This window comes from Montipora foliosa, chromosome 9, assembly GCF_036669935.1.
Source record: "Montipora foliosa isolate CH-2021 chromosome 9, ASM3666993v2, whole genome shotgun sequence".
Taxonomy (NCBI): Eukaryota; Metazoa; Cnidaria; class Anthozoa; order Scleractinia; family Acroporidae; genus Montipora; species Montipora foliosa.
In genome coordinates this window covers 12,274,878-12,299,877 of record NC_090877.1, presented here as the reverse complement: position 1 = coordinate 12,299,877, position 25,000 = coordinate 12,274,878, and the positions used below count along the sequence as shown (strand labels likewise).

At 39.9% G+C, this 25,000-nt stretch overlaps 1 protein-coding gene across 2 annotated transcripts in view; it reads left to right on the top strand.

Annotated features, from left to right (window-relative positions):
• The window catches only part of LOC137971331 (tetratricopeptide repeat protein 28-like), a 162,608-nt gene that overhangs the window by 9,771 nt on the left and 127,837 nt on the right, over nt 1-25,000 (top strand). The window contains exons 1-3 of one of the 2 annotated variants that reach the window (XM_068818157.1): nt 13,947-14,174; nt 16,067-21,248; nt 21,699-21,861. In XM_068818157.1, coding sequence (XP_068674258.1) covers nt 16,115-21,248; nt 21,699-21,718 — 5,154 coding nt within the window. In that variant the 5' untranslated portion in view covers nt 13,947-14,174; nt 16,067-16,114 and the 3' untranslated portion in view covers nt 21,719-21,861. Of the gene's footprint in view, nt 1-13,946; nt 14,175-16,066; nt 21,249-21,698; nt 21,862-25,000 lie in introns of those variants that run through there. The other variant, XM_068818156.1, reaches the window with a different exon arrangement.

The following is a 25,000-nucleotide window of genomic DNA, read 5'->3' as shown; positions in this document are numbered from 1 at the left end:
TCATTGTAGTGCCATGATAGAAGTCTTGGGTAAATAGCCTGAGAAGACATGTGGTTACTAGCAAAGTACTGAACCCAGAAAGATTGAAGAAAATAAATGGGAAGTGAGAAACATTGGCTTCTGGGCTGACATGTTGATAATTTTCAAGCTCCCTCACATCTTCTTTCACCTCAAGTTTAAGCGTGCCCTCTGAGCATTTGACAGCTTTGTAATACTAAAGTTTACTAAAGTTTACTAAAGTTAAGCGCTGTCCGGCGGGGTTAGTATCTGGATGGGTGACCTCAAACATATACCCCTTCGTAAAACAGGAGCATTGGACTGAAAATACTATTAACGCTAACCAATGCGAACTCAGCAAGGTACAGATTTTGTTAGCTTGCTTTATGCAAAAACAAATATTGATGCAAAAGTAAATTGATACACAGTTTTTAGAAAGAGCAGAAAGAAGTTTCCTGGACGGTCGCTCGAGAATAACATATTTACGACATGAAAACAACATTAACTTTGAACCGTGAATATAGAATATAAAAAGTTACGATCAGCGACAAACATTTTGGGGAGATTTTTGCTACGTTCAATTTTGTTATTGTACTTTTGGTTGCACAAATTAATCGCAAAATCGAAAGTGACATCGCCAGAATTCAGCGGGCGCCGTGATTAATTTTGTGTCAAATGATGGCAAGGTACCGGGTTTTCGTAAGGTTTTTTTTCTGTCAAGTGTTATGGAGTTTGACAATAAATGAGCAAAGTCAAAAACAAAGATCACAATCGCCCAAACTCTTGAGGTTGACCCCGGGGTTGACCATTGTTTCTGCTGAGTCAAAAATTTACTCTCCAAGACAAGGTTATGTATCACCAGGTAATTCCATTATTTTGGAAATAGCAGCTACTTTATTGTTCATCGGCGGCACCATTTAGTTTTGTCCAATATATACAAACGGATACGATTCGTCAATTCCGATAGTCCATTGGTACCAATGGTAGGATTGGTACCAATAGAAAAGAATGTCATTCCAATGGTTCTGTTGGTGAATATGCATTTCATTAAGGGGACTTTCACTATTTTCCCAATTATGATGGTCTATTGGTACCAATCGTACCATTGGTACCGATAGAAAATGATGTCATTCCAATGGTTCTACTGGTGAAATTATTTTCTCATGTGATGTAGCTGGGTACAGGGCAATTCCGATGGTCCATTGGTACCAATGGTACAATTGGTACTAATAGAAAATGATGTCATTCCAATGGTTCTATTGGTGAAAAAAAAGTTCGCTTTCACACCAAGTAAAGACACGCAATAATTATAATGATTATTCCTCGTTCTACAAGCCAACCACAAAAAACAAGTTCGCTTTTACACCAAGTAAAAGCACGCAATAATTATTATAACGAGATGCTTCTGTGAAGCATACACTGGCTTGCCTGTGATACGTACTACAGAAAATCAGAAGGCACTGAATTGTGTGGTATTGAACTACAACATTCCGTCTCTGAAGAATAACAAATAAAAGAGAAGCGAGAAACATTGTCTTCTGGGCTGACATGTTGATAATTTTCAAGTTCCCTCACAACTTCTCTACACCACAAGTTTAAGCGTGCCCTCTGAACACCTGACAGCTTTGTAATACCAAAGTTCACTGAAGTTAATCCTTGTCCTGCAGGGTTAGTGTTTGGATGGGAGACCAAAACAATATTCCCCTCATCAAACAGAAGCATCGGACCGAAAATACTGTTAACGCTAACAAATGCGAACTCAGCAAGGTACAGATTTTGTTAGCTTGCTTTATGCAAAATAAGAACATCATTCTAAAAGCTTATTCTACGCAAAAAGTAGGTTCTGGAGGTAATTTTGAGAGTGGAAATCAAGGTTACGCGGCAGACGGCAAATACAAACTCACGATTTAATTAACTTAACACACCAGAAAGACGCTAACCTCATTTTGACAAGATAATGCTTTACTATTGCCATAAAAACTATCCAGTTACGCTCGCATATCATAAAACATGATGAATTCATAAAGGCCACCTTTTCCAGCGAACAATTTTTGAAACAAACAACATATTTGCTATTAGAGGCAAAAACCCCTTCCTATTTGATTACGTGCGTGAAGAGAAGAAACTCACTCGTTTCAAATATGCGCAATATTGCAACAAACTAAATTTCAGGATCAAACCGTTTCCATGAAGAACCTTTTCCTTGAATAATGAAGCACAAAATAGACGACAAGCTTTCTTTCAAATAATCCTTGGCTGTCACATTTCCAATTATTTTTTTTTAACCTGAAGATTGTGCAGAGTTGATCACAGATCCACGTAAGGTGTTCGATTCGTTCTCTGTCTTTGTTGAACCCATAAGTTACCAGAGAATTTTCCATTTGATTTCAGTGTTCTACATAACGGCACAGTTGGTAAATATTATTTTAAGAAATACAGCTCACTTTGATTTCGACTGGACGGGCGATAGATTGTTGTCGAGATCCATTACTCTTCCCTTTTGAGATTCCAGGTGTTGGTTTTTCACCGCCTGCCTAGTTTATCCAACTGACTTTCCATTATTGAGCTCCATAAGGGTATATTTTGTTTAAGGATCCACCAAAACGCCATTTGCGTTACATCACTTTTCACGCCATTGGACGCAGTAGAATCATTAACTTAGCCTGCCACCAGAGAAATCTACGCAGTTCCACTACCCTCTCGATCCTAAGAAAATACGCGCAGAAGGCTCTATGCACACCACCACTTACCAGGGGAGTGACAGGCAAGACTTTTACCGACACGGAAGAAAAAAAAAAGACCGAACAAATGCCAAACACTTTCCGACTGGGATTGCCATACGGCAACCCAGTAAATATTCCTCGTTCTATAAGCTTACCACGCAAAACAAGTTCGCTTTTACACCAAGTAAAAGCACGCAATAATTATTATAAATATTCCTCGTTTAATAAGCCAACCACACAAAACAAGTTCGCTGTTACACCAAGTAAAAGCACGCAGTAATTACGATGAATAGTCCTTGTTCTATTAGCCAAGCACGCAAAACAAGTTCGCTTTTACACCAAGTGATAGCACGCTATAATTATTATGAATATTATAAGCCAAGCACACAAAACAATTTACACCAAGTAAAAGCGCGCTATAATTATTATGAATATTCCTTGTTCTGTAAGCCAACCACGCAAAACAAGTTCGCTTTTACAACAAAGAAAAAGCATGTACGCAATAATTATTATGAATATTCCTCGTTCTAAAGCCAACCAGGCAAAACAAGTTCGCTGTTATACCAAGTAAAAGCGCGCTATAATTATTGTGAATGTACCTCGTCCTTAATAAGCCAACCACGCAAAACAAGTTGGCTTTTACACCAAGTAAATGCACGCAATAATTATTATAAATATTCCTCGTTTAATAAGCCAACCACACAAAACAAGTTCGCTGTTACACCAAGTAAAAGCACGCAGTAATTACGATGAATAGTCCTTGTTTTATTAGCCAAGCACGCAAAACAAGTTCGCTTTTACACCAAGTAATAGCGCGCTATAATTATTATGAATATTCCTCGTTCTAAAGCCAAGCACGCAAAACAAGTTGGCCTTTACACCAAGTAAAAGCACGCAATAATTATTATGAATATTCCTCGTTCTGTAAGCCAACCACGCAAAACAAGTTCGCTTTTACAACAAAGAAAAAGCATGTACGCAATAATTATTATGAATATTCCTCGTTCTAAAGCCAACCAGGCAAAACAAGTTCGCTGTTATACCAAGTAAAAGCGCGCTATAATTATTGTGAATGTACCTCGTCCTTAATAAGCCAACCACGCAAAACAAGTTGGCTTTTACACCAAGTAAATGCACGCAATAATTATTATAAATATTCCTCGTTTAATAAGCCAACCACACAAAACAAGTTGGCTTTTACAACAAAGAAAAAGCATGTACGCAATAATTATTATGAATATTCCTCGTTCGAAAGCCAACCACAAAAAACAAGTTCGCTTTTACACCAAGTAAAAGCACGCAATAATTATCATGAATATTCCTCAAGTTCGCTTTTACAACAGAGAAAAAGCATGTACGCAATAATTATTATGAATATTCCTCGTTCTAAAGCCAACCAGGCAAAACAAGTTCGCTGTTACACCAAGTAATAGCGCGCTATAATTATTATGAATTCATAAAGGCCACCTTTTCCAGCGAACAGTTTTTTGAAACAACATATTTGCTATTAGAGGCAAAAACCCCTTCCTATTTCATTACGTGCGTGAAGAGAAGAAACTCCGTCGTGTCAAATATGCGCAATATTACGACAAACTAAAATTTCAGGATCAAACCGTTTCCATGAAGAACCGTTTCCTTGAATAATGAAGCACAAAATAGACGACAAGCTTTCTTTCATATAAGCCTTGGCTGTCACATTTCCAATTATTTTTTCTTACCTGAAGACTGTGCAGAGTTGATCACAGATCCGCGTAAGGTGTTCGATTCGTTCTCTGTCTTTTCAAAACAAAATAGAAAATAGAGCTAAATATTGTTACCTCTTACCATTAATTATCTGAAAATAAGTCCTACAATCTTCTAATTTGCAAAATCAAAAAAAAAAAAAATGAAACTGGAAGTATGAGACAAGATATTACAAAGTCATAAATGCTAGCGCCCTCATTTTTTGAATGACCTTTACAAAAGAGTGATAAATGTATTTTTTTGGATTATAGTCTCTATAACTCAATCAATAATACTGGAATTTTGCAGAGTGGTTAAGCATTTGAATCAAAAACCCTCTGAGGGGAGTCGGAATGTATGGCAAAAACATCTACTACGTGTACGAAATACAGATGACATAAAATAATGGAAACAGGCGACAAGAAACAATATCACACCAAAACATAACGTCTTGCAAACAGTAGTTAAACAATAATTATGTTACCATGTGTGTCTGGTGCCCCACGAAGGAGCCATATTAAATTAAAGATGAACTGTCCAAGTGAAATTAAGATTGGTTATTTAATAGTAATACTTGAAGCAGCAGTTAACCTAGCAACCTTTGTAGCTTTCTTAATTGGTGTTGATAAAAGAATCCTCCTTACAAGAAGGGGTTTCTCTCCACTTACTAAAACATTCACTAATTAGCAGGTAGTTTGAGGGGAATATTGTGTGTGAATGGTGGCTGAGTTGAGGAAACATCATACACAAAGGTTAGGGTTAGTCTGTAGAATAAGGCTAACAAATGAAACAAATTCTGTGTGAAATTAAAAACTTCAATCACAGAAACAGCCAGATAGTACATGTATGAAAAACTGAATCACGTAGGAGGGATTAACAAATATTTGACCATAAAAATTATTCAGCAGACGAGGCCGGCTTGGCGGTGATATCTCCAAAAAGGCTCGTGGTGTATGAGGCCACCTAAGCAGAAACAGCCACAAGTCAAAAAGGGACCTTGCCGAGTTCTGGAATATGTACTCACTAGATGCAGATGTAGAAGTCCTTTAAGGCCTTTTACTGACACCTTGAAAACAATATGAAACAGAGAGTTACTGTATTGATATGTACTATTTGATTAAGTAAAAGGGCGAGATCGGACACATTTTTTTTCCCTTTCTTTAAATAAGCTCTCAGACCCCCGAAAATAGATGCCTGTGATCCTTGAGTGTGAAATAGTTATGCTATATTTTTTAAGTTTTCTGTGTGGTGTTGCTAGTCAAGCCTAACAATAAATACAGTCATTGTTATTTTTTAAGGTATGTTCCAGGGCTCATGCTCTTAATTATTTTATTTATGTTTCACACTGTGGAACAAAATGTGATCATATTGATCAGCCACAGGTTAGCTTATTTGTTGGGGCCAAACTGCACAAAGGCAAAGAAAACAAAATGGGGTTTGGGAGAGGATGGGGAGTCTTAAAACGTAGCAGTAGTGATAGGCTACAAATTGCTTTTCTTCAGGGGAGGATATTCTACAAGGAACTGGAATCATTGCTTTGTCCTCAGATGGTACAAAATATGAAGGAGTTGCCATGGAATAGTATGGCTTTTTTGCATAGTTATACTAAGGGGGCAAGGACATGGTATTTACAATAACTTATCAGTTTTGCATTGTTTTGCTGTGATCCATTTTAAGTTTAGTCTACATATTACCTCGAGATCAAACATTGTTTGCCATGTTATGAAGTGTTCTTACACATCTGTCCTTCTGTGGAATGTTTGTTTCCAGGCTTTAAAGTAATTAAGTAGTTGGTTTAAGTTGGTAACACGTTGATCTGGTATTGACTGCAGTGGACTGTTATCTTTGAAGACATTCCAAAGCATTTCACATTTTCATAAGTTCTTGTATCTTTTCTGTGGTGTTTTCATGCAAAGCCATGTCTGCAAACTTTTTCGGACAGAGTATTAACAGGAAGCTTTACTCGTATTTTATTTAAATTATCAAGATGGAATTACAAGCGCCCTGATTAAACCGTATTTGTTGTTTGTTGATTTTCCCAAGCGGGTGAAATCTTGCAAATAGTTTTAAAATATTGTTGGTAAAATTGACTGCGGTGGGGAACCCGATTCGTCGCGAGCGATTTTAAGTGAGCAAGTTTGAAGTTCTGAAATGCTGCTATATCCAAATATATCCACCTGGTTTTTTACTATGTTATGTAAAAGCTATCGATCTTAAACATATGTAAAATTTAGAGTGGAGTAATGTGGAGTACTCCTAAAAGAAGCAGCGGAACACGGCTTGGTCAGAATACCGGTCGTTTCACTACCGTATGAAGTCGGTTCGCCAACGTCCAAAAGCACCTTTTTCGTTGAGAATAATTGTCAATTAGATAACTTGCAATTCACTTCATGAGAGGGATTGTTGATGTGAACCGCCATATTTGTTATTGAACCTTTCAATGCGCCCCAATCCCCCCTCAAATTTTATTAGTTTTCTTTATTGATAGTTTATTGCTGGTCATATTCTCTTGCAAACTTGGTGGCTCCTAAAGGAGCCGTTTTTTGGTTGTGATTTTTACTGACTTCTTCAGTTTCCACGAGTGGGGCCGTTGAGATGTGAGCACGTTTTCAGCAACTGTGCGGCGGTCTTCTCTTTCCTTTCGTACTTCTCCCAGCTGTCGAATAGCCTCGCCTGTTTCGATACTGCTTCAGTTTTTCATCGGACACAAATGCTAGGATATTGATTAGTAGAAAGAGGTTTAGATAGTTTTACTAATACTTGGAAGCTGCATATGCATAACGTTTTCGAGTTCGATTCCTTACTATAATACTTGGAAACTGTTTTCCCAGTTCGATTCCGAATATTGCGTTGTCTTTATCTTTATTTTAATGCTCAATAGACTGCATAATGTTTTCTCAGTTTTATTAATTTATGACTAAACAGTGATTAAAACCTTCTTGTAGTCTTTTTCTTTCTTTTTGGCCATCAGGACAAACACAAGTGGGACTTGCTTTGCATATTCCCCGGATCGGACGAAAGCATTCACCGTCAGTAGCTGCTTGAATGGGTGTCGCACAAGCTTGAAGGTTCCGTCCATGTACCAGGATTTAGCCTTGGCCAGGGTATTTAGCTGCTCCTGTCTGGCGAAGATCAGATGCCTTTCTGCTTAACTGTCAGGTCGGCTTGGAAGAAACCGGAAGGGAGACATTCCTCGACCAGTTCGAAGTCCAGATCTTTCGGTTGCTCGGGTCTGAGTTTCTGCCGGAGTCGGTTGGCAGCTCTAGCCACATGCGCAGGCTTAGGGAGGGCTGGACAAGGTGCAGCAGTCAGTTCATCTAACATGACCTAAAAAAAAGGAAGGAAAATTTGACTGTCTCGTCTATGAGATGCTTTTCATCAAGCAGCAATTCTAGTCTCAACACACAGATTTCTCGCAGACTGATTCCATTCACGGAAAGCTCTTTGTTTAAGAACATTCCATCACCTATTGTCGTTTTAGTATTGTGAAAAAACAAGCAAACCAAAAGATGGCGGAATGTCAAAGGCATCCATCTCTTCCTCGATTCTGCTACTCTCCCCAATTGGATCAGTGATCTCACTGCAATATAGGCATCGCCAAACCACCTCTAATCCGGTCTTAACAGCATCTCTATACTGCTGTCTCGAAATTCCCGTGTTGCAACGTCGATGTTGTCATTTGTCGCAGCCATTGCAATAGATACAATAATAGCTTTCCATCTCGAGTGACTCTTGTAAACATATTTGATCAGCGAAAATACTTCGATAAGATGAGTGGGTTGAATTGAACAGAAAATCACAGCCCTTTTATACAGCAATGCCTGATTAAGCCGGATCAAAATCGCAGGAATTTGAGTGGCAGATATTGTTGGTGTTATCTGTTCTTTCTTGTAGTTACATATCATTAAACGTTTAAACAATATGCTATTTAAGTTGAAAAAGTTCTCACCTCCTTTGCAACATGCCGCACAAGTGAAGTTAATGAGCTCACATTGTTTTTATTGCGTTTCTAATTCTTCCCGTAAAAGAGAGAAAAGAGACCGGTAGAGAAGCAGGCTGTAGGGCGAACATTTAATAGTTGAGTGGGGGAAGGAAAAAGTTTTGCCGCAAATATTTAATCAGTGTTTCAAACAATGCAAAAACCCTCTGCGAGAGTAGAACAAACACGTAGGCGAAATTTGCAGGAAACAAGTGAACGTTTCTAAGCGCGTAATCAAACAAACATATTTCAACTCGATGGCTCTTTAACTACGCAAATGTTTAATAAAAGGGTTTTACAGCCGGTTTATGTTCACAAATAAAGCCGTGGATGGCGTGGGAGACAGAGAGGGAGAGAGAGAGATTGGGGAGAGTGAAAGGAACATTTTCAAGCCGAATCAAACAATTCATCTTTGATCAAAGGTCACATTATCTTCTTTTGGTAATTTGTAAATAAAATTCAGATCTATTTCACAAAGTATTTTGGACGTTGGCGAACTGACATTATTAGACGTTGGCAAATAGACTTCATACGTTGGCGAACAGGTCGTTGGCGAGCTGACACGTTGGCGAAACGACCGGTTACCGTTGGTCACGGTAAGCGGGACATACCTGCATGCGACACTGTCTTACTTCAGTCAAATTTAAGCAGCTTCCGACGAAAATACTTGACAGAAAAAATAGTATTGAGTTTTGGGTCAAAAATATCAAAAAGGCCTTTAAATATACACTAATGGTGGCCCAAAAATAAAGAAAGAAAACTTGATTTCTGGTTCGTCAAGAGGATGTTTTTGGCAGCCATTAATTGCACCGGAAACGCGGAAGGAGCGCTCGTGCCAGTCCTTCTCCGCATCGCACGTTGGACCAAGAGCGGAATGCCCGTTTCACCGCCCTATGGACGCCCTATGTATAAGCGCCATGCTGCTGACTGCTGACCAGAACGAAAAGGACGCACTAGTTCCCGATCCTGTCTCTCACGTGTTATCCAAGATGGCGGAGGATGACAATCTTTCTACGGAGCAAGATTCGAAAGATACTGGAGTTCATTGAAAGGATTAAGTGCTGACTTGGAGTGTGTAATTTTCGAGAGTAATGCATCATGTTCCTTTTGGAATAAGGCCGATTATGAGACTCAGAGAGCATCAAACAAGGTAATCCGTTGATTGGTTTTTCTCACAACCTATTGAATACATCGGAATAAAAGCTTTCTTTTTCATTTCTCCATGTACAGAGTGCTTTTATGTTCAAAGTTTGGAGCCTTTAAAGGACATTGCGTAAGCTAAGTAAATGTATTAACTCGAAAGATATCACATTCACATTTATAAGCTATTTCAGAGAGCTATGTGACCTTTAAATGGTATTGCAATAGTAATGGCATATGCTTTACACAGACTCAACTATGTAATGTAGCAAGTTACATAGTTATTACATAGCAAGTAAGGAGCAGTAAATAGCCTTTATATAGCTCAACATAGTTATATGATAAACTTTACATAGCGTTTACATATGTCTGGTTCTACAATGGAATTTTCTTACTTCTTAAATTTTATACATAATAAGAAACTGCATGCTAAACATTTCTTTAAGTTTTTATCTGAAAAGAGTTGAATTTATAGAATAGAAACTGTAATAAACTAAAAATTTGTTTCATTTGAGAAATGTTAAAATTGTTAACAAGCTGTAGACTATTGCTAGTTTATTTCCAGTTTCCTGCAAGAAATGAAGACTGGAAGAAACTGTCATTTTCTGGCAGCACCTGATAGATGTATCAAATTCAAGCTATTTCCAGCTTTTGAAAGAACCCAAAACTTGCAAAAACTGGAAAACAATTTCTGGAATAAAAGCTGGAATTTGACTCTGGAATAAAGCTGTCACATTTTAGAAATTTCCAGAAATTTCCAGAACTTAATAGAAAGCTTGAAATTCATTTTGCAAGGGGTCAGTGCGAAATTCGACCATCAAAAAGCATCTTGGTACATGGCTTTCTCAAACGAGACTATAATCACCGGAATAAGCAATGTTTCCGCTGCAATTAAATTCAATAAAATTTTTGGGTAAATGAAACGGAGGTTTTTTGAGGCCCAATTTCAACATGCTGTTTGTCAACAAAAGTCGACCTTTGACCACCAAAGCAGAGGCAAGGTATATTGAAACCACACACGCTAATCTCGATTTATTCACTAAACAATTCGAGACTCTAGGTTAACTGACACAATACAACGTGAATTGACTGGAACTACTGTAGGTCATGGGGAACGTGTCATTGAAATTTAACTGTCTTGGTTAAAAGAGTGACATATCCGGTAATTAAAATAACTGACCTATAAAATTTGCATACCAACAAGATTCATTCCATTCCATATTTTTGCGCAAACAAGTTTCCTTAATTCACTTTGTGAACATACCTGCAAAACAAACAAAGAAAGGTATCCCCCTTTATGTAAGCATACGCTTCTTGGATTTTCCTCGAAGCCCTCAAACAACCATTGAACCAGTCGAACGCTTCATGACTTTCGTGAGTTGTGCCGTGATTGTGTCGTCAGAGCTGTCACACAAGAGATAAGGACAAAGCACACAGACCATTATGACTGCATGCGGTTCTATTCTGAGTTTGTTGGGGGAATTTGTGGCCCAAGTTCTGACAATCCAGCAAACGTTCAATGCGTAATAATAGCAAAATGTGATAAGGTCATCAAGGCACACATGAGAAGTTATAAAGTGTTGGATTCTTCTCTGGATACAGAGGCTGGGCTTTTGCTCGCACGTGCGGGTGAGCTTTAAATTAAATCACTTAAATTAGATTGAGCAGAAAATCTCTTTGTGAAATCTACCTATTACAGACTTAATGTCAAAACCCGGCCACAAGAAATGGACCCTAAAAACACTGCTGCCACAGTGCCGCCGCAGTCGTGTTGTTGGATATACCTCGTTCGTTAATCCATGAGGTAAGCACCGCGACACTGCGGCACTAGCCACTCTACTCAGCTCAATTTAACCGTAAGTTGACTAAGGCACTGCAGCACCAGCCATTCTACTGAATTCACTCTATCTGACACAAACTGCGCAAAAACCACTTTCGTTCAGTTCGGTACTGCGGCTAGCGTCGCCAACGTAAATGCTCCTTTGTGGACGGGTATTGAGCAATCGCTCCAATTGCGAAAATCGAGTAAGCAAGATATGTAAGACCATGTAATCATGTATCGTTGTACAAGACTGCGAGCACTCACTTTTCCAGTTGTCCCTGAAGCGAGTACATTGATCAGTGCAGCCAGATTGTATCACTGCCCGTGAAACTAACGGTTATTATTTTCTTATTAATTGCTTTTAAAAGGTGTTTTTGAGATAGATGATATAATTTTTGGGTACGACGATATGCCCACGGCATTGTGATCGATTTGGAATCCGATTGAGATGTAATAAGAAATATTACGCCTGCCCACATGAATGGGCATCACACATGGCAGTGAAAGGGGAGCGCGAATTAACCTTTGCTCAGTTTTAAAAGCTTGACTTGGGCTTGACTTGCTGTTCTAGCGAAATTTCAACTATTTATAACCGAAGTTGTAGCACAGTGGCGAAGTTACCATGAAAACAAGATAGCCACTGAAAAACACGCTATATTTTATCTTTAAACGCGAATATCTCAAAAACGAACTTGGTGACTCCCATTTTTTATTGCTGGAGAGTAATTGGCACGCTAAGACAAAACTCATTACAAAGTTTAAAAAAATTCTTTGCAGCAGATTCATAGCCACCTTGACAATTGGAAAATTTTAATGTGGTTCTGAATCTGCTCCAGATTTTTTTAACTTTGCACAGAGTTTCATCTTAGCCTGCTAATCGCTTTTCAGCAATAAAAAATGGGGGACACTTTAGTTCGTTTTTGAGATACTAAGTGCTTTAACACAAAATATAGGGCGTTTTTAGATGGTTCTTCTGTTGCCATGGTAATTTATTACGTCACAGTAACATGTGCATCTTGTTTAACGATTATCGGCAGGGTTTCATGTGGTACCATAACATTGCCGTTAAGTGAAACAGCGTTATAGAGTTAGTCCGTCTAATGAGACATTCCCTCAAAAATGGTTGAAGCTGGTTTGAGCCACCTTGACACGCACACGCTAGTTTCTGGATAGTTTATACATCAGTGTTTTCGACACATACAATGGAATTAGCATGCTTGTGGTCAATATAATACTGTAAAACCTGCAGACCACCACACCGTGTATGTCTTGTAGGTTGGAAAGGATTTCTTGTTCGTTAAAGTTCAGAGAGAGAGAGCGAAATTTATTCTTAATCTAGGTGCAAGTTTCATTCAGAAAATGTGATTAAAATATTTTTTCAAGAAAAACAAAAAATTGCACAAGGTGGCTGTACGGCTGTGAGGGTGCATGTATTTCTTATTTTACTTATTATATTTATTACTATGATATTTATGTAATAATATTATATAAATTATACATAATACTAGTATAAAATTATATACTATAATAAAGTTTCTATATAACGCCTGCTCTCATTGGTTTAAACAGTGTGCTTTATGAGAGTACAAAGCACGGAACAAACGAAAGCTCACGCCATCATCCGCAGAAATGGCAGATAAATTTCCAAATTTTTCCTTGGGTATTATTAAACAGTTTGTTTTCCAATTGTCATATCGGAAACGTGCAGGTTTTCATGGGCAACAATTCGGCCGGTTTTCACTGAACATAATTATTTAGATCCTCTTTTTTGCTGTTTTTTACGGACTGAAACATAGAGGCACTTGTTTTTCCTGAATAAGTCCGGCCGGGTGAATGAATCAGTTGGAAGGCTCTCTGGGTATAAATCGGCGTCTCAGTTACCGTGACTAACTGTACGAAATCAGTCAACTGATTCACTTTAGTAGGGAACGAGAGCAACAAGGTGAAAAAGAAATTTCTGTTAATAAGGTTTATAGAACAATGCTCTCAGCAAATAGGACAAGCCGGCAATGGACAACTTTTCATTTCTCTGCCTTCGAGTTAGAAGATCCAACTGAATCAGCCGGTTACCATTAATTTACAACTGAATCAGTTATTGACATGAATAGCGCTGGATAATAGCGGAAGACCATCCCTACGAATTTCCTCGCACTCGCAGTAACTTTTGCTGTTCTCCGGGTCAACTCAATAAGTCGGGTTGTGTGACTGAATCAGTTGGAAGGCTCTCTGGGCAATCAAGCTTTTCGCATACGAAATCAGTCAACTAAACAAGTCCACGAGACTTGACGCAGTTATCAGTGAGACAACTTTATGGTATATGGACCTATATGCAAAGAGATATATATGCATCACTGTTCGTATGCTTCTGGAACTAAGGTGGAAAACATCAGTGAATAAGCAAAGGAAAACAATCCATCACGCCAATTTAAACGACACCAACACCAGCGCAAATGTCACAGGCACGTGTCTACAATGTAATTCAATTCACAATCGCAATAATTGAATTTACCAGAGAATTATTCAAAGCTTTTTTTCTCCTTGTTCTTTTATTTTTCCTTTCTAGTTCCCCGCTAAAGCAAGGCTTCCAAGGCAAATGATTATTTACAGAATGTAAAAAAAATTTGACTAAGACACGGCAAGAAAAGCAGTCGATGTTTCTTATTACAAAGGTTCTAAGGGGCGTGCAATTCATCGCAAGAGCTCGTACATTAAGGGCTTAATAAGTGTTTGTTTGATTGGGATCAAATCCAGATCTGCCTGCAAATGCCAAAATTCATCCACAACGGGCGAAGTAAGTACATGTAATTGCTGTTTTTTCTTTAATTATCCGTGCGCGTGTGTAAAAATTATAAGTAATGCGGCTTTCTCAAAAAATAGCATGCCTTGACTGCGTTTTGGCTGGTAAGGAACAAGTCCGTATTGCAAGTCATTTTTGCTCCCATAAATTAAACAGCGATTTAGCAGTCGGTATGAAAATTGTCTGCTTGAAGGTCACAAACAGTTTCAATATTGACGGTGAGTCAAAGATTGCTTTATGTTCATAAAGAAATTAAAGAATAAATAATGTGTAAAAAAATTGGCACGAACACAGGGCTCTCCCTAGTTTTCAGCACAACTGGTTGGGGCCTTTTCAAACCGGTAAAGCATTTAGTTAATGTTGGACGTTCTGCAACGGATAAGCGACTTCTGAGCGTTTGCAGGCGGTAATAAGTGCTTTACAAGTGGTAGATTTTACCGGTTACCGCCTAATAAGGAGAACCCTGGAACGTGGTTGCTTTTCATTGGCTCGGACAAAACTGCTTCAGTTGTGGTTTGATTTGAGCCAGACAACTTGTCATCACAAGAATTACGATTGGCGGAGAGGGTATGAAACAGTCAACTGATTCAGTACTGATAAGCCACCACTTGATATTTGATTCCTATTGGTTAAAACTGTACTGAATCAAACATTCCAGTTTGGATTTAGCTGGTGTTAAGGGTTAATCCGTGCTCCCCTTTCACTGCCATGTGTGATGCCCATTCATGTGGGCAGGCACAATTTTTGTTATTACCTCTCTAAATCGGATCGAGATGCCGTGGGCAAATCGCTGTACCCAAATCTTAAACCTGATCCGATAGGCAATGGGAAGCCAATAAAGTTCGTAGAGAGCTAGTATAGTAAATGGTTAGAACCCAAATGAAAACGAACAGCATACTTAACCCTTTCAGCCCCGTGGGGTTCCCCATTGACGAGTAAAATTGTCTGGCGTTAGACAGAGTAAAATCTGTAAGTGGCACTATTGGGAGTGAAAGGGTTATTAAGACTCCATTGGTAGTACGGTGTCTAAGTGGCTACCCACATGTACGCATTGCGTACCTACTTTTTTAAACAACGCCGAGAAATACGAAAACAATAGTTTCAATGTCCTGACTACAGGATGCTAAACTGGCACAGCAAGATTAATTGAGCAGTGAGAGGGAATAACTATCTTAAGCCAATTTTCGAAATGCCTTTCTTCATCAGGGTTTCCCAACGAATGATTTTGGCGTATGGAGAAAGAGAGGGAAAGGCATAATTTGAATAACCGGATTATGCATCTCTAGTATAAAAACGGCCAATTCTGTCCTGACGAACAGCCTTTCTCAATGGAAACGTGTGAGCAGTTCAATTAGCTCATTCAAAGTCCCTGGATCAAAATACATGGAGTAACCAGGTATCCAGACAAAAAAAATTGTGACGAAAAAACAAGCAATTCCGACATTGGATGAATTTAGACATGAAATAAAAAATTATGAGTTTGACGTCAATTTCAGAAAATTAAATATTACACTCTTAATGGCATCCCCTCCTGTTAGGAACTTTTAATTAGCTTTCGATAAGAAAGATGAAATGGGATGCCATCACTTTTCTATAGGCTGTTTTTCCCTCATTTACATAACAGAATTTCTATTTTTAATGTTCGGTGATTATTATTGTATAAAACGCTCTTAGGCTGTTAAATGCCCAAGTATTTATTCTGTAACAACTGTCTCCATTAGCCGAAATCATTCCTTGGGAAACCCTGATGAAAAAAGGCATATTTCTTTCAAAATACTAGCTTAAGATAGTTATTCCTTCACCGTTCAATTAACCTTGCTGTGCCGGTTTAGCATCCTGTACTCAGAGCATTGAACCTATTGTCTTTTCGTTCATTTATCTTCTAGGTACACCCCAGATTTCTAAGAAAAACTTCCTGGTTTTGATTATCAGCAATGGTGGATAAGAAGTTGGACCTTTTGGAGCGGCATGTGCAAGAGCTTAGCATTGCAAGAAAGGAAGGAGACAGACAAGGAAAGGGTTTGGCTTATTTCAATCTTGGTAGATACTATCAGGGCACAGCTGACTTTAATCAGGCCATAACAAATTACAGAGAAGCATTAGCTATTTTTAAGGAAGTGGGTTTCAGGGCCGGAGAAGGAGCGGCCTATGGAAATCTCGGCAACGCTTATCACAGTCTTGGTAATTTCAAGCAAGCCATAGAAAACCACCATCAACGTCTTAGTATTGCAAAAGAGGTAGGGGACAGGGCTGGAGAAGGAAGAGCTTATTGCAACCTCGGCAACGCTTATCAAAGTCTTGGTAATTTCAAGCAAGCCATAGAGTATCACCATCAAGATCTTAGTATTGCAAAAGAGGTAGGGGACAGGGCCGGAGAAGGAGCAGCCTATGGAAATCTCGGCAACGCTTATGACAGTCTTGGTAATTTCAAGCAAGCCATAGAGTATCACCATCAAGATCTTAGTATTGCAAAAGAGGTAGGGGACAGGGCCGGAGAAGGAAAAGCTTATTGCAACCTTGGCAACGCTTATCAAAGTCTTGGTAATTTCAAGCAAGCCATAGAGTATCACCATCAAGATCTTAGTATTGCAAAAGAGGTAGGGGACAGGGCCGGAGAAGGAAGAGCTTATTGCAACCTCGGCAACGCTTATCAAAGTCTTGGTAAATTCAAGCAAGCCATAGAGTATCACCATCAAGATCTTAGTATTGCAAAAGAGGTAGGGGACAGGGCCGGAGAAGGAGCAGCCTATTGCAACCTCGGCAACGCTTATCAAAGTCTTGGTAATTTCAAGCAAGCCATAGAGTATCACCATCAACATCTTAGTATTGCAAAAGAGGTAGGGGACAGGGCCGGAGAAGGAAGAGCCTATGGAAATCTGGGCAACGCTTATGACAGTCTTGGTAATTTCAAGCAAGCCATAGAGTATCACCATCAACATCTTAGTATTGCAAAAGAGGTAGGGGACAGGGCCGGAGAAGGAAAAGCTTATTGCAACCTTGGCAACGCTTATCAAAGTCTTGGTAATTTCAAGCAAGCCATAGAGTATCACCATCAAGATCTTAGTATTGCAAAAGAGGTAGGGGACAGGGCCGGAGAAGGAAAAGCTTATTGCAACCTCGGCAACGCTTATCAAAGTCTTGGTAATTTCAAGCAAGCCATAGAGTATCACCATCAAGATCTTAGTATTGCAAAAGAGGTAGGGGACAGGGCCGGAGAAGGAGCAGCCTATGGAAATCTCGGCAACGCTTATGACAGTCTTGGTAATTTCAAGCAAGCCATAGAGTATCACCATCAACATCTTAGTATTGCAAAAGAGGTAGGGGACAGGGCCGGAGAAGGAGGAGCCTATGGAAATCTCGGCAACGCTTATGACAGTCTTGGTAATTTCAAGCAAGCCATAGAGTATCACCATCAACATCTTAGTATTGCAAAAGAGGTAGGGGACAGGGCCGGAGAAGGAAGAGCCTATGGAAATCTCGGCAACGCTTATGACAGTCTTGGTAATTTCAAGCAAGCCATAGAGTATCACCATCAACATCTTAGTATTGCAAAAGAGGTAGGGGACAGGGCCGGAGAAGGAGCAGCCTATGGAAATCTCGGCAACGCTTATCAAAGTCTTGGTAATTTCAAGCAAGCCATAGAGTATCACCATCAAGATCTTAGTATTGCAAAAGAGGTAGGGGACAGGGCCGGAGAAGGAGCAGCCTATGGAAATCTCGGCAACGCTTATGACAGTCTTGGTAATTTCAAGCAAGCCATAGAGTATCACCATCAACATCTTAGTATTGCAAAAGAGGTAGGGGACAGGGCCGGAGAAGGAGGAGCCTATGGAAATCTCGGCAACGCTTATGACAGTCTTGGTAATTTCAAGCAAGCCATAGAGTATCACCATCAAGATCTTAGTATTGCAAAAGAGGTAGGGGACAGGGCCGGAGAAGGAAGAGCCTATGGAAATCTCGGCAACGCTTATGACAGTCTTGGTAATTTCAAGCAAGCCATAGAGTATCACCATCAACATCTTAGTATTGCAAAAGAGGTAGGGGACAGGGCCGGAGAAGGAGCAGCCTATGGAAATCTCGGCAACGCTTATCAAAGTCTTGGTAATTTCAAGCAAGCCATAGAGTATCACCATCAAGATCTTAGTATTGCAAAAGAGGTAGGGGACAGGGCCGGAGAAGGAGCAGCCTATGGAAATCTCGGCAACGCTTATGACAGTCTTGGTAATTTCAAGCAAGCCATAGAGTATCACCATCAACATCTTAGTATTGCAAAAGAGGTAGGGGACAGGGCCGGAGAAGGAAGAGCTTATTGCAGCCTCGGCAACGCTTATCAAAGTCTTGGTAATTTCAAGCAAGCCATAGAGTATCACCATCAAGATCTTAGTATTGCAAAAGAGGTAGGGGACAGGGCCGGAGAAGGAAGAGCCTATGGAAATCTCGGCAACGCTTATCAAAGTCTTGGTAATTTCAAGCAAGCCATAGAGTATCACCATCAACATCTTAGTATTGCAAAAGAGGTAGGGGACAGGACCGGAGAAGGAAAAGCTTATTGCAACCTTGGCAACGCTTATAAAAGTCTTGGTAATTTCAAGCAAGCCATAGAGTATCACCATCAAGATCTTAGTATTGCAAAAGAGGTAGGGGACAGGGCCGGAGAAGGAGCAGCCTATGGAAATCTCGGCAACGCTTATGACAGTCTTGGTAATTTCAAGCAAGCCATAGAGTATCACCATCAACATCTTAGTATTGCAAAAGAGGTAGGGGACAGGGCCGGAGAAGGAGCAGCCTATGGAAATCTCGGCAACGCTTATGACAGTCTTGGTAATTTCAAGCAAGCCATAGAGTTTCACCATCAACATCTTAGTATTGCAAAAGAGGTAGGGGACAGGGCCGGAGAAGGAGCAGCCTATGGAAATCTCGGCAACGCTTATCAAAGTCTTGGTAATTTCAAGCAAGCCATAGAGTATCACCATCAACATCTTAGTATTGCAAAAGAGGTAGGGGACAGGGCCGGAGAAGGAAGAGCTTATTGCAACCTCGGCAACGCTTATCAAAGTCTTGGTAATTTCAAGCAAGCCATAGAGTATCACCATCAACATCTTAGTATTGCAAAAGAGGTAGGGGACAGGGCCGGAGAAGGAAGAGCTTATTGCAACCTCGGCAACGCTTATCAAAGTCTTGGTAATTTCAAGCAAGCCATAGAGTATCACCATCAACATCTTAGTATTGCAAAAGAGGTAGGGGACAGGGCCGGAGAAGGAAGAGCCTATGGAAATCTCGGCAACGCTTATGACAGTCTTGGTAATTTCAAGCAAGCCATAGAGTACCACTATCAACATCTTAGTATTGCAAAAGAGGTAGGGGACAGGGCCGGAGAAGGAGCAGCCTATGGAAATCTCGGCAACGCTTATCAAAGTCTTGGTAATTTCAAGCAAGCCATAGAGTATCACCATCAACATCTTAGTATTGCAAAAGAGGTAGGGGACAGGGCCGGAGAAGGAAGAGCCTATGGAAATCTCGGCAACGCTTATCAAAGTCTTGGTAATTTCAAGCAAGCCATAGAGTACCACTATCAAGATCTTAGTATTTGCCAGGAAACAGAGAACCCAATAGGGCTGGCAATCGCATGTTATCATATTGGTCATGTTCATGAATTTTTTGGCTCCTTGAGCAAAGCTCTTAATTACTGTCGTCTAAGCGTTTATTATTTTGATGGAGTTAGGCGTCTTCTTCAGTCAGAGGATGCATGGAAAATAAGCTTTCGTGACACAAAGGGGTTTGCGTACACCGCTCTGTGGACAGCACTCTTGAAGAATGGAGAGGTTGATGAAGCTTTGTATGCTGCTGAGCAAGGACGAGCACAGGCTTTGGCAGACATTTTAAAGATGCAATACAGCGTTGATGAGAAACCTATGGTGAGGGTAACTATCTCTTTGGTTATGAAAGATCTACCTTCACAAACTGTTTTCATAGCACTTGAAGGGAACACGATCAGCTTCTGGTTGCTAAGAGATGATATCAGGATAAATTTTAGACAAAAGAAAATCGAAAATGGAACTGCCAAGTCTCTGATGAAAAGTACGTTAGAACAGATCAATGCAGGGGTTGTTTTGCGATGCGAGAATCGTTCACTTGAAAGACAAGGCAGCGACTCCTTGAGCAGTAGGGAAAGTGTTGAAGAAACTTTTCAGTCTTTGAGCTTCTCTGTGCACTCTTTGCAGCCCTTGTATGATGTCTTAATCAGTCCTATAGCAGACTTGATCCAGGGCGATGACTTAGTGTTTGTTCCTGATGGACACTTTTGCCTGGCTCCTTTTTCTGCAATGAGTGACTCTGTCAGGATCCGTGTAATTCCCTCGCTGACTGCTTTAAAATTGATCACTATGGCACCTGATAACTTCCAAAGTAAGAATGAAGCGCTGCTTGTAGGCGATCCGTGCTTGAGCGAAGTCACTTACGGCACTGGTGAACCCATGTATGGACAGCTGCCCTGTGCGAAAAAAGAGGTGGATATAATTGGAGAACTTCTGCAGACCGTGCCTCTTACAGGAAAAAATGCAACCAAAGCTGAGGTGCTGAGGAGAATGAAGTCAGTTACCTTAATCCACATTGCTGCACATGGGGATGACGGATCTGGAGAAATTGCTTTGGCCCCAAATCCCGAACGCACATCCAAGATCCCCGAAGAGGAAGATTACATGTTATCATTGAGCGATGTTCAAGCAGTTCACCTTCAGGCAAGACTGGTTGTGCTTAGTTGCTGTCATAGTGGCCATGGAGAGGTAAAATCTGAGGGTCTTGTGGGAATAGCCAGGGCTTTCCTGTGTGCTGGTGCCCGGTCTGTACTGGTGTCACTCTGGGCAATCGATGACGAGGCGACCTTCTTGTTCATGAAGAGTTTTTACCAACACTTGGCAGATAGAAAAAGTGCAAGTACAGCTCTTCACTATGCTATGAAATCTCTTCAGGAGACAAAGAACTATTCGGCCATAAAATACTGGGCGCCATTTGTGTTAATTGGCGATGATGTCACCTTTGAATTTGGGGAGCTGGAACACGAAAAGAATGGTAAGTGCTATTTAAATATAACTTTAATGACTGAATCGCTGTACTTTGTACATGTTTTTAATCAGGAAGTTGTCGAAAGGAGCAGGTACGTTCTTCACAGAGAAATGGCTTTAAAAACGGTTGCCAGAGTGGTTATTTTTACTCGAACTGCTTTGGCTAATACCTGAATTAAATAATGTCTGCATTCACCGAGTCAGCTACTTCAGCTTCCTGCAGATAGCTAGCTGTTTGAGCCTGTGTTATGATGGAGTGACTGTAAAACTGATCGGTGATTGTCGATTTCTTATGTCAAGTGAAGTGAATAGGAATTGTTGCTATTAACTCTAGCACAAACAGTTAAATGAATGAATTAAGATAATTGTTGTATTATTTACTTGTCAATCAGAACGAAATTCGTTATTTGCATTTAATCCACTACTTGTTTCTTTCTTCCTTGTTTTTCTTTTTCAGAAACGATGTCCAAAACGTGAAAAACGTACTTGGACTGCGATACGTCGATATGTTATTTTCCTTTCTTCGATTATATGAGTTATTGAAAACAATTCAATCATTGATACCTCAGTAGCTGTCAGACACAAGATATCATGCCAATTATAGTTAAAGTACCATGATATTTCAGTAGTATTAAGATACTGTTCAAGTCCTTACATTTGTGCCTTGTTTTGTAAGCATCTGTTCCAGGATTAGTTAATCACTTGATAGAAATCAGGGGTTTGTTTCCATAACTGAGGATCTAGCCGTCTTGTTATTTTGGCCCTTGAAAATAACTCCAAGCTTTTGCGGTTTGTTCCTCAGGTGACATGTATACTCTTAAGCTTGCTATACCAACTTTCCATTTACAATATCATTAAGTGACAGTCTCGGGGAATGTGTATTTTCTGTGTTTCTGTAAGGTTGGCCAAAGCTAAATAAGCAAATTAACTGTTTCGGGAGGTAAATGTCTATAAGCTAAAAAACAACCTACGGAAGGATAAATGTTTGGAAATTACAAAAATTTTAATGTAGCGTTCACATTTAAATGAGACGGAAATTCCTGGAACAAAACGCTTTATTCCTAAAGGGTTTGAATCGGGCACAACATTGAGTTAGCCAATTTGTTTATTGTTTATTTTCCCACAAAACGTGGTTCAAAAACAGACACTTTTCTGACGTTGATGAGGACTAGGACAATATGGGTAAATCTAACTCTTAGGTGATGGACTCTTGCTAGGGCCTGGAACCAAAAAAATGGAAAGTTCTTTCCTTTAAAGTTGTACATGTTGATTTTGTGATATTTTGTCACAGAGGGACTGGACCGATGCAAAATAATTCAACGAAATGGGCGATTTCTTAAAACTTCTAGAAGGTAAAAGGGTGTGTGGTAAAAGTTGCCTGATCTCTTAATTAATTGTGTGCATTTTAAACTCCTGGGGAGGTGGGACTTTGCCCATGCATATGCTTGTGGAAATTTTTGGAATTTTAAAAATGGTATGACTACCCGAGTCACGTCATTTCATACCACTTCGCACCATTGCAAACGTTGGTCAGTAACTCTTGAGTTGACAAAGGTATTAAAAGGGAAGCATTCCATCCTTTCTCCATGTTAAGGCCCGTGCAAACGCTCACAACATTGTTGCCCAACAAGGCGCAACATTGTTGGGCCCAACATGTTGCGAGCGTTTGCACACATGTTGTGTGTTGTTGCGTGTTGTTGCGACTTGTTGGATGAAGTTTGACCAGTTTCAAACTTCATCCAACAACTCGCAACAACACGCAACAACACACAACATGTGTGCAAACGCTCGCAACATGTTGGGCCCAACAATGTTGCGTCTTGTTGGCCAACAATGTTGCGAGCGTTTGCAGGGGCCTTTAAAACTGAGGGCAGGATGGGCACCCACCTCCTAAACTGTGCACCCCAAATCGAGAGTAAGGTCTAAGGTCTACTTCTCCACTACCATAGTCACGTCGACCACGGCTGAACGTGCAAACAGATTTAATCCGAGCTAAAGTCTTTGTCTAGCTCTCCTCCACTTATGCAAATTTGGAGTATTTTGTACCTGCTATGAACGGTCATCACTTCTTTCCGTCCCTCAAACTGACATTTCCCTTTTTATTCAACTTATACGATGTACAGTGTACTTTAGACTTCAAATTTACTTCAACGAAACAAAGATTTTAAACAAGCTGAGAAGATTCAAAATAGGCGAGGCAAAGAGTTGAACCCGGTTCGATGGCTTCACCTTGCAGTTTCCGATATCCTCTAGACCAACGAGACAAGCTCCCGGAAAGTCGAAATTTTTAGAGTATTGACATAATAGTACCTAGCAAAACAATTGAAAGTTAACCTTCTTCAACGGGGTTTTTAGACCTAAATACTGTAGATCAGTGCGGCATAGCGTAGAAACGCTATTTCTTGTTGAACTAAAGCTGTCATTCTGCTTGTTTTCATTGTTTTTAGAGCGGTAAGCTTGTCAATATTAACATAGCATAATGTGTCGTGTAATTGTTACGAAATGTCCAATGTCAGTTTTAGGGATGGAAAGTAGTGTTGGCCGTTATGAACTCGCATGTTCATTTCCAACTCCTTGATAATGGCGTCATGAGGTCGCCGAAACATCGGAAGTTTAGCTTTTTATCGCTAGTTTTTACATGTCCGTATTTCACTGTTTTCATCTTTATTTGGTAATTTAACATTTATGTTTCCTGATTTCTTTTTAGGGGATTTAACAATCATGTTCATTAAAAATTAGGCTATAAGGTGACTTGTGTTTCCTAGTTTTTTGGCCTTGTGAAGTTTGCCCAAAAATGATTTGACGATATGTCTATCCCGATTGGGCTGGCAAACTGGAAAATGGTGCTTGAAAAATGGCAAAGAAGTGCTTAAATAATGCTCGACCTTTGAAAAAGGTGCTCGAAAGTTACTGATTTTCATCGGTATGCCTATTTTTAAAAAAAAAAAAGAATTGCCCTTTCGTTAAGTTGTTTATAAATGTTCAGAGAACTAAAACATTACTGTCTTTTGAGCAAAAAAAAATTCCTCAGTGAAATATACTTTAAAGCCTGCGATGATTTCAAATTGCTTCACTTCAAAAGCAACATTTCAACCATGTAACTTTTCGGGTGTTTAATTTAAATTAGAGGGTGTTCAAGGTTTCGTACGCGCCTTTGTACATGTGCTTAATACAGATTGGAACTGTTCGATAGTGACTTAAGTTTCTTTTGCGATACATCTTAAACACGGCTGAGTCTTTGCCATGAGTCTTAAACGCCCATTGTCTCCTGTAGACCAACGCCTTCATTCTGCTCGACACCCAGGGCTTATCTAAGGAGCAAACTTTGACCTTCTGAGTGGGCATAGGGGTATCGATCGCTTTGATCAGAGTGTTGTAGAATGCCTCAGTTTTATCCTTCGCAGTTGGCAGGCTCCCAGCTAAAGTTTGTTAACCATCGCCCAAGTGCACATAGGCTACTCTGACAAAACAATAACAAAACAATAGAGTCGCAAGTTTATACGTACAAGGAAGGGTTACGTTTTTGCAAAAGTTGGCCGTCAAGCACTTATATTTCAACAGACTTAACTTTTAGAGGGTAGTGTGAAGTGCTAGTTTTCTACTCATATAAACCATGTGAGCGTTAGCCCTACTAATGGAATTGGGCCTGTTACATATAAGGTAAAGGTAAAGTCACTTTATTTAACAGTCAGTAGTTCCTTCAGTTACGAATTCAAACTGGTATCAATGGAAGCCAACGGTGCGCCTTTTACCCCCTCC